This window comes from Gobio gobio, assembly GCF_949357685.1.
Source record: "Gobio gobio genome assembly, chromosome: 20".
NCBI classification, from domain to species: domain Eukaryota; kingdom Metazoa; phylum Chordata; class Actinopteri; order Cypriniformes; family Gobionidae; genus Gobio; species Gobio gobio.
Window position 1 is genome coordinate 2,134,596 of NC_137113.1, and position 11,287 is coordinate 2,145,882.

Below are 11,287 nucleotides of genomic sequence, written 5' to 3' on the forward strand. Positions count from 1 at the left end.
CACACACACACACACAGACACACACACACACACACACACACACACACACACACACACAGACACACACACAGACACACACACAGACACACACACAGACACACACACAGACACACACACAGACACACACACAGACACACACACAGACACACTCCCACACACTCCCACACACACACAGACACACACACACACACACACAGACACACACACACACACACAGACAGCACGCAGACGAGCTGGCAAACTCTAATCTGATTGGCAGGCTTTATGCAACCTTCTGGAATCAGTGCACAGGTTTATATCTGTCCTCAAAGAAAAGGACATGATCTTTTTTTATCATGACATGTCAGCACATCTGATTTCAACACTGATAATAATCATAAATGTGTGTTGATCATGAATATGAGGATGATCAGTGAAGGGTCATGTGACTCTGAAGACTGGAGTAATGATGATAATCACAGGAATAAATGACACTAGAGAACAGAAGATCTACACTGGAGTGTGTGTGTGTGTGTGTGTGTGTGTGTGTGTGTGTGTGTGTGTGTGTGTGTGTGTGTGTGTGTGTGTGTGTGTGTGTGTGTGTGTGTGTGTGTGTGTGTGTGTGTGTGTGTGTGTGTGTGTGTGTGTGTGTGTGTGTGTGTGTGTGTGGGTGTGTGTGGGTGGGTGTGTGTGTGTGTGTGTGGGTGGGTGTGTCTGTCTGTGTGTGTGTGTGTGTGTGTGTGTGTGTGTGTGTGTGTGTACAGATGATCTACACTGGAGGAATATTACACTGATTACTGGAGTTATGATCAGATAAACGCAGCTAAAAAATTCTTATTCTTATATTGATAACATACACCGATCAGGCATAACATTATGACCAGTGAATAACACTGATTATCAAGCTGGACAAGCACATGTCAAGGGTAAATGTCGAGCAAATGTCATTAGTGGGCAAGCACCGAATTTTCCAAAAAATCTACTTTCAAACTCCTCTTAGTCTGTTGCTCGGATTTTCACGAAAATGTAAGCACATCATCTTCAGACCATGCCGACAGAAGTCAAGTCGATTGGTAGAACCGCTCTAAAAATAATCAGGCCAACTAGGGCTGGGATAAACCATTAATCTGCCGATTATTGTTCAGTCCGATTCGATTATCGATTATCTCCCCATTAATTGCCTAATAGCAATTTATACATGTAGATTTACATATCTGAATGAAAAAAACATGAATTCCTTAACATTGCAATATATGTTTATTGCTCTTAAAATTCCAAAATAAAAGACTATACAAGTGCAAACTAATGCATTCCACAGAAACATCGGTCGATAGCTGAACGCTAATACACAAATGTCAAAATATTGATAGTAAGGGGGAGTAAAATCCAATCAAAGTCAGCTGTCAGTCATTTTTCATGTGTTTTTTCATATAAATGTCTATAACTCCAAAACAAAATGAGATATTTTCACCAAAATTGACACTTATGTATTGGCTCACACAAAATAAAATGTTAGGATTGTGCCTCTTGGTGGCGCTATAATAGAACAAAACATGAAATTCCCATAGACTACAATGCATTTTTTCAGCCTTTTTGCCTAAAATCATCTTAAAATGTGTTTTACTAAAACTCATTGCTGCAGTTGATCTGACACTGTCAGCCATTTTGGCATGTCTTGTCTTCTTCTTTACGCTTGGCCCCAGTAATACAGCTATATTTATTATCATCATCACTGTAACCATCATCATCATCACATTAATCCAAAAAGTGTGCATAAGACTTCTATAACTGTGTGCTGTTCCTGTATAAGTGAACTGGATTGTTTTAATTTCTAATGAACTTTCCTTCCAGCAAACGAAGCGCAAACTCGACGACGCCTCCAAACGCCTCGAGAGTCTGTACGACAAACTGCGGGATCAAGCGGTGAGTTGAAGACGTTTATCTCCGCCGCCTCGGGAACCAAAGTGATGTTTTCTGCTGTGTTCATTTCATTGACGTCATTATTTTCGTCAACAACCTTTTTTCACTGACGAAAACGAGACGATAACTAAATAAAAATTGAATGAGCTCCTGCAACTGCAACAGAGACGCAGACATTTCAAAATAAGAGTCCCTGTATATTTCCAGTTTGTTTATCATTAAAAGTCACGCATTATATATTCGTTTTTGCTTACACAATAAACTGCATTTAATTTCATTCCCATTTAATTCATAGTCAGGAGGAAAGACCAGTATTTGACACATATTCAATAAAGTATCAGGGTTATAATAGTTCACTAAAACCATAAAAAAAATCTTCATTACTTGAAATTAAATAAATTAAATAAAAAATAAACAAACTTATTTGAAGCTTTAGCTTAAAGGTAGGGTAGGTAAGATTTGGTTAAAAAACTTTTTTTCCAAATTAGTTTAAACTTTCTTTATATATCAATACATAATTAAAATGTAAGTACTCTGAAAAAGAAAGTATAAAAATGGAGTGTCTGTAGACCTCTCACGACTGTTTTAAAGACAGCTTATTATTTCCATTCACTCCACCTTCTCCCTTCTGGGCTCTTTCCAAAGCCACGCCCCCAAAACACATGAACACGCCCACCGCGATCAGCTGACGCATTATTAACCTGAGGCGAGCGGAGAAGAAGTGCATGTAGTGACATCATGTCAGAATCACATGTAATAAACAATCTAACTTTATCATTATGAATATAAACAAATAAGATGTCTTTTAGTACTCACTATCAAGCTAGAATAACGATACTGGTAAAGTTTAAAATACACACACAACACAGTGTCTACGACACACACCGATACAAAATAAAAACATCAACATAAACTTTGGTAGATAATATAAAAACAAACCAAGGGCGGAAATAAACGCGCAGGTTGAGCTAAGCATATTGAGTATTTATCATCTCTACTAATGGCTCGCTAAGTGTATAACATTGTAACTTTATGCTAAGTAATGTTATGTTAGCTATATTAGGCAGCTACGTGTGCTAGTGAGACATGCTTCATGAAAACATAAACCAAAAAAATGTATAATCAAAATGAAAGATGACCTGTCCAGCAGAAATACAGCCTCTTGAACTCAAACGGGTGCGTCAGGGTTGCCAGGTTTTCACAACAAAATCCGCCCAATTGCTTCTCAAAACTAGCCCAAAACAAGCCCAATCGTGTTTCTCCGGTAAAAATCGCGTTTGGGGGGTAAAATATGTGTTTTTTCGGTAGGGCTGCCTGCTAACATTCGCAAATCCCGGGGCAAAATATCACATAATTGTGGTCGCTTCAACCCGCGGACATGAAAAACAGCCGCGGCAACAGTGCTGAAGTAGCCCTTGGCAACACTGGGGCGCATGTGGGCGGATCCTGTGGCAAAAGCGGCGGTTGCCATGGTAACGAGAGAGAGTGACAGGCGCCCAAGCCAATCACTTGTTTCGGCCCGAACGAAAATAATGAGCGGTGTTTATTGCAGATTAAAAAGTCTAGAGTCACTCGATTTTTATACTCTCTTTTTCAGAGTACTTACATTTTAATTATGTATTGACATATAAAGAAAGTTTAAACAAATTTGGACAAAAGTGTTTTAGATCATTCTTACCTACCCTACCTTTAACTTGATATGGCCTATAAAACAGAAATACAAAGTTAAAAATGTTTTTTTTTAAAAACAGACAAAAAAAGTGAATTGAGCTCTTTTGTGTATTTTTAATGTCAAAAACAAAATGATGTCAAAATGTCAGTTTAAGTGACAGTCGGTTATGTGACGCTTAAATGCTTAATGTATTACAATTGAACTAAACTCATTAGATTTTAGTCGACTAAAACTAGAAACAATTCAGGTGAGTGAAATATGACTAAAACTAAATGACATTTAAGTCAAAAGTCTATGACTAAAACTAAATCAAAATTTGCTGTGAAAATGAGCAGTGTTTTTCTGCCGCCCATCAGCTTTCTCCCAGCATCCTCAGCGGCCTGCACGAGATCAGCCGGCTGGTCAGCGGACGCCACTATACGCAGGGCCTGGAGGTTCACACACAGATCGTCAGCAGCAGCAACTTCAGCGAGATCTCCGCCTTCATGCCCGTCCTCAAGGTGCTCATGACCATCGGGAACAAACTGGCCGTGTGACGAACTCTGTGTTAATGATCAGTTCTTCATCTTCTCCTTCATGCTCTGGGCTTATTCATCACCCGACGGCCATCGCTGTGTAACTCGTGTTGAATCGAATGCAATCGTTTGACTGAGAACGAGCCAATTAACTATTGCATTGGATTCAACGCTTAAAGGATTAGTTCACTTTTAAATCAACTTTTGCTGATCGTTTCCTCATGTCATCCAAGATGTCCATGTCTTTCTTTCTGCAGGCGAAAACAAAATGAAGGTTTTGGATGAAAACATTCCAGGGTTTTTCTCCATATAATGGACTTCAATGGGCTCCAAACGGGTCAAATGACAGTTTCAGTGCAGCTTTAAACGACACCAGATGATGAATAAGGGTCTGATCTAGACAAACCATCAGTTTCTGAGAGAAACCCAGCAGTATTTATGATATTATTTTACCTCTTATCAGACGAACGTGATCATCTCTGAGCTCCGCCATAACTTCCGCAGAGTGAGGTCAAAATACGAGCATGGTCATAGATATATCGATCGTAGATGCCTCATTCTACTGATCTGTGCAGGTGCTAATGAGGCATCTGTTTTCATCCAAAACCTTCATTTGTTTTCGCCTGCAGAAAGAAAGACATGGACATCTTGATGACACGGGGGTGAGGAAACGATCAGCAAAAGTTTATTTAAAAGTGAACTAATCCTTTAAAGAATCAGCCTTAACACACGTGTGTGTGTGTGTCGTTGCATTCAGCTCGTTAATGTGCGTAAAACCTAACGTGTGTTGAATCGAATGCAACAGTTTGTCTAAGAAAGAGCGGGACGGGTCGTAAATTGTGGATTTTGATTGGGTGTGAGGCCGAGCGTTGGGTTTTTATTAAAGATCTGCTGTCTGTAGTTTAGCGGATATCGTGATGATTGATTGATTGATAGTGGACGAGGTTCATTATTGACGGATGATTTGAGAGTGTGTGTGAAGGGTTGTGTTTTATATTTTGCACTTGAACTGCTGTTTCTCCTCCAAACACTCCTGTGGAAAAGTGTGACGCTTCTCCAGTTCGGCTCTGGATGCTTAAAGAGACGGAAACACGTGAGACCGCGTGTGTGTGTGTGAACACGTCAAGAACACGTCCAGATCAAATGAAAACTTGTTTTTTTACTATTACACGTTTTTGTAATCCCCAAAAAACACATTTTTATTTCGTTTAAATGGTTTACAACGTGCATATGATGTATAAATGCTTATTTAGTTTATTTGAGAATGGGGAACGTATTGAAATGTCATATTATTTATACATATAATTTCTTTTTGAGGTGAAATATGACCTGGACGTGTTCTTAAGATGAACTGAATGTAACGGAGCGATTAATCTGATCAACTTTTTTATGCATTTTTTGTTCTGCTACGTTGTGTGTGTGTGTGTGAAACTGATTCATTCTGGGGGTCGTTATCATTAATGAAGCTTGAACACACTTGAAGAAAAATACAGAACTTTCATAAATGATGGACGTGTCTCGTCTTGTTCTTCATATCCACGGCTCGACTAATAACGGGCGAATACACACATGAATCATTGGGCTCAGTACAGACACGCTACAATCAACTCATTTTATGCGTTTGTAGTTCTGAGTGTTCGGATTTTATCCTGTAGAGGGCGAGAAAGACACAATTCAATTCACACATAATATGGCAAGCCATTTGAACATTTATTCATTCCCAGGATATGACCAAATTATATTTCTTGATATCAACAAATGCATTTTTACTAGTTAAAATGTTCATTTTTGATATTAGGAATTACATTTCCACTATTAAAAATGCGAATTCTTGATATCAGCAATGACCTCATCACTCAGAAATACGAATTCTTGCTTTTCACTTGTTAATCGTCACCATAGACTGCCATTCAAACTCAACTGTTGATATCAATAATTGATTTCTTACTGGTTGGAATTCCAATTTCACATCAGAAATACAATTCTTACTCAAGTCAAGTCAACTTTATTTATATAGCACTTTTAACTTCTTAACCCGCATCGGATCGTGGGCGGGGGGGTTGACGGAAGTGGGGGCGTGTGTGTACTTTTATTTACTTTTGTTTTATACAAAATTTTCTATCAACTATCACAAACTATGCATCATTTGAAAGCTAAAACACTCAAGATTCATGTTCTGAACTTGTTTTTGCAATAAATACACCAGAGAGGAAAGGGTTAAATGAAACGCTAAAGGACCGGCCATGTAAACATTAGCATAATATTAGCGTTACTCATCTTTCATCTCCTGTCGTTCAGATCAGATCGGACGAATCCAATAAACACCCGCATACATCTCTGTGTAAGAGTCCACTCTTCAAAATGCATCCCACTTTTTAATCCAAAACAACGAAAAAATAGGGAAAAAACTAAAAATCCTCCGTTGTTTGCAAGAGAGTTTTGAGTTAGCGTGATCAATCATGTCCATTTTCAATGAAATATCGATTCTATTCCGTGTCTGGCAAACTCCCCCTGCTAGAATAGTTTCTCCCACGTGAAATGGATCAACCCTCGTCTCTCTCCTCCAATCAGAGACTCTCCTGGGATGCATCATATAGAGGAAGTGCCTTACAGGCTTGGTGAGCTGTCAATCATTGCGCCCATGGTTTTCGTTGGATAAAGGCACTCGGTGCCCAGCCAATGCCTTTCCAACAAAGGTTTGATTGATGGACTTAGTAACCAATCAAAAGGCATTATCTTGCGCAGTTTGCGTAAGTAGGCTTTGGTGAATACTGTTTGTGCGCTGGCTGCACGTTCTCAATGGCGCAACTGCAGTGGAGCGCGCAGTCTCTCACTGACGCTTCCCATCAGCTAAATTAGCTTTTTACACTTTGTAATCTCTGTAAATAGTTGCTTTATTTTTTCAGTAACTGTTTATCCATTATAATTTGCAGTTTATTGCAGATTTATTTGAATGAAAAACTACTCTTTACAATAGCAAATGTTCTGAAATAAATGGCCTTTTTGAAATGACGCCTAGACTTTTCTTGACATAAAAGCTCACAGAAGCTACATTACTGAGAGAATCATCCTCATATTTGAATCATGACATGATTAGACATTCAGTTTTATATTTAAGTTATTTTCAGGCTCTTAACATTAAATTATAATATTTTTTTCCCCAAGTGAAAAAAAAAAAAAAAAAAACGTGAGTCACTTACATGTATATTACTCTGTTCCCATATTACTTTGAGTTATTATGACTCTTGGGTAGCAATATTTCAAGTGTCTAGTTTAAAATAAGACCAGGGGCCTCATTTATAAACGTTGCGTACGCACAAAAGAAGGCGTACGCCACTCTCTACGCAATAATTGGTATTTATAAAAAGCAAACTTGACGGGAAAATGTGCGGTCCTTCACGCAAACTCTGACCCAGGTGTACGCACAAAAACGGGTGAAATGAGAAATGGCGACACCGTCGGCAGATGGAAGAAACACGTGAAAGTGTGTGAAACTGTAGACCGTTGTGTAAAAGAAATGGCAATACTGCCTCAATAACAAGAAGACTTCACAAAGCAAGTCTTACGTAATCGATCAAACGGGTGTTCGTGTAGGCTGTTATTGTACAATTAACAGCCGACACGAACACCCGTTTGATCGATCTGCAGTGTAAAACAAACAAAATCAAACGAAAATTACAACAGATGCAAATTAACCCATATTTGCAAAAAGAAAAGTGAAATATGTTCTGCAATAATATTGGCATGTTATGCAATTCATCCTCATAAATAATATGGTAAACAGAACGAAATAATGTGCAAAACTGATATTCTCGTCAATGTGTCCGTCTGGCGGAGCAGATAGGCTATAGATTCAAGACAGATAGATAGATAATTAGGGAGATATATAGATAAATAGATAGATTGATGTATTCATTGTCCACTGGGGAAAGTTGTTTTCATAGTAAAAATGTCTTCATCAGCTACGGAATCATGGTATTCATGCATATGCCTTTAGTTTGTTTTATTTTTGATAAAATAACGTATGTATGTCTCAACCATTCAGAAAGCTGCAAGACTTTCCATTTGCACTGAACTATAGCCTATTTCCCATTTCCACGTAGATTATAACCGACATCTGTAGCTTGTCAGATGCAATTAAATGGATAGAAATAAAATGCCCCATCACAATGCATAATGACGCACAATGGCTGATATTGCGCTCTAAGATGTCGCAAATGGAAGGAGTCGGAGTGAAGAACGCATCTTCAGACAGCAAGTAGACTTGCTGGCAAACGAGGACACACTCAGGCGATGGTGCGCTAGACGCTTTTTTGCCTCGACTTTGATGTCCGACCATTTCTTTTTTATTTCGGCCACGGTCCGAGGTTGTGAGGCTACAGCATTTACGGCGTCTGCAATCTTTTGCCACTCAAGTGTCTTTTTGGCATTAGTAGCCTAATGCCCACACTGTGCCCTCCAAAACAAAAATTTTCTCATCTTTTCCACCTCGCCAACGATAACTTCTACTTCACATTGAGTGAGGTTACGTTTTTTTAGTTTTCAAATGTGGCAAATGTGTTTGCCATGATTTCCTCTCTGTGTTTGCCATAATTTCGCAATCGATGAATATTAACTTGGGGGCGTTTCGCGGACTATTTATAGGCAACTATGGGCGTGACATGAAGCCGCAAAAGCTGCGCTACATTTAGAATTGATTGTGATTTATTAAGGGAAATCTGCGTAGGACGTGCGTGCGCACGGTTTTATAAATCCGAATATTTCTGTGCGTACGCACATCCTATGTTTCATCCGTACGCCACTTCTGACGCAAATCCTACGCAAAGTTTTATAAATGAGGCCCCAGGTTTATGAATATAGACCATAGGGTTTAAGAGCTGCGAATCAGTGAGTCGAATCATGATTCGGATCGCGTGTCAAACTGCTGACTTTGGTGATCCAAACTGCTGAATCGACTCAGTGATTCATAGCGCTTCGAAGCTTCATGATTCCGTGTTTTGAAATCGTCATCACTATATAAGTCGTTATTTAGGGTTTTTTTGCGCACAAAAACTATTCTCGTCATTCCATAAAGTTATTGTAGAGCCGCTGTAGTGAGATGGACTTTGTAACGACGTCTTTAGTGCCTTTTAAGGGTCTTGAGAGTGTAAAGTGCATTGAGCCAATGGAGGCCTTTCAGAGCATCAGATTTACACTAAAATATCTTCATTTGTGTCTGAAGATGAACGGAGGTCTGACGGGTGTCCAACCACATGAGGCTCAGTCATTAATGACACAATTTACATTTTTGGGTGAACTAACCCTTTCATTTTAATCAATGTTTCATCAGCCAATTGGGGCATTCTGGGTTGAGCGAGCGGGCGCTTAATTGGTCAGTATTATCAAACTGCAGACAAAGATTTTGCAAGAATTATAGTTTTTACTAGATGAGATTTAATTCTTGATATCAAGAGTTTGATTTCTGTGAGTGATGACATCATTGTTTACTAGAGAAAATTGAAACGTTGATATCAAGAATGAACATTTCCTGGGAATGAATAAACGTGAAAGTGGCTTGCCATAATGGTCACTTGTGTACAATGTTAACGTCTGACATCATGAATGTGATATTTACTAGTAAAGCCATTTTAGATATCTGAAATTATTCTCCTAATGATTGATATCAGAAATACATTGATAGATATCGAGAATTATAGTTTTTACTAGTGACAATTCAATTGTTAATAGCAATTCATATCCTGTGAATGATTAAAAGCCAAAACGGCTTGTCATTTTAGCAGAAATCCAATTTCTGATATCAAGAATTAGCATTTTAACTAGCGAATATTTAATATTATCAACAAGAATTCGTATCCTCGGAAGGATTTATGTCCAAACGGCTTGCCATACAGAACATCTGCAATACTTCTCATCATTTAAAACCCACATATACTCGATACTGGACTCTTTTTAATACTTTATCATAAGCCAGAGGCTCTTATTAATCAATACGTGAGTAATAGACTATTTTAGATCATGTTATTAAACGCGTCAAATGCAGTAGTTTGATATTTGTTTGTGTGACGCAGCATCTTTCAGAGGGATGTTGTAAATCGCATCAGAAGTGTGTGTGTGTGTGTGTGTGTGTGTGTGTGTGTGTGTGTGTGTTGATAAGGGTGTGTCACACACACATCACGTGAGTTTACGCGACTAAAAGAATGTGACCTGTTTGAAACCGCAAACTGAGCCGTTAATGAACATCATGTCTCGTTTCAGCGCTGCTTTCGGTACATTCGAGAACCGCGCGCTGATTGGTCCGCCGGGGTCATACGGCGCTCCTGATTGGCTGCCGCTGATCTGCTGTTGAAATTCCCGGGATGTTGTGAACGCCGTGACGCAACACGGCAGTGACCGATATTAACACGGTTTTTTTCAGACTGTTATAAAATCTGGAGGCCAAATGACATAAGTAGGTCATATTTAGTAATAATGACATTAATTAGCAGCCCTTGTGTCAGCGAATCTGCAGTGTAAACTAGTCATTCGTTGCATTTAGGGCGAATAGACCCTTTTCACAGACTGTGATGACGCGTTTTAACGGTCGTCAATATCGTAAATCCTGCAACGTTTTTTGTATTTTCATTATATATATATATATATATATATATATATATATATATATATATATAAAGTACATTTATAACACTAATACTTTGTATTTTATTACTTTTGCATCAAGCTACAATAAAAAAGTTCCCGCTGCTGTGAGGGTGTTTAATAATAGCGTCTATGGGAGTGATGGTAAAAATTAACATATTTCTCTCTTTTCACTGCCGTTATCAATCTCACTCTATTTTTCCCCTCTTTTTGAAAGTTGTGAAATCACTACTGTGGCGCTTTTCTTTTGCTATGTGAGCAAATGGGCACACAAAAAAATTATTTAATGTATTCACAGCTATAATATTTAACAGGGTGGTCTATTCAGGAGGATTGGGTCACTTTTTCCAAGTCATCTCAATGGCAAAAAGTGTCCCTGAAATCTCCCTAAACGCAACGAATGACTAGTTTACAGCGAAGTACATGAATCCCCGCTGACGTGTACAGACACGCAACGCAATAACATGTTTAAAAAAAGAAAAGAAAATGAACCTGATCTGTATGAACTTTCCTCTATATTCCCATTCCTGTAGTCATTGTTATATCAAAGAAAGTGCACGTGTGA

The 11,287-nt window shown here is 38.6% G+C and overlaps 1 protein-coding gene across 3 annotated transcripts in view; it reads left to right on the forward strand.

Annotated features, from left to right (window-relative positions):
- Window positions 1-5,593, forward strand: part of sec31b (SEC31 homolog B, COPII coat complex component) — a 71,909-nt gene extending 66,316 nt beyond the window's left edge. For all 3 annotated transcript variants that reach the window (XR_013815329.1, XM_079801122.1, XM_079801123.1), the window contains 2 exons: window positions 1,831-1,902; window positions 3,928-5,593. Coding sequence is in view for 2 of the 3 variants with exons in the window: in XM_079801122.1 (XP_079657248.1) it covers window positions 1,831-1,902; window positions 3,928-4,107 (252 nt within the window). In the remaining variant the exon portion in view is untranslated. The remainder of the gene's footprint in view (window positions 1-1,830; window positions 1,903-3,927) is intronic.
- Window positions 5,594-11,287: the final 5,694 nt, after the last annotated feature.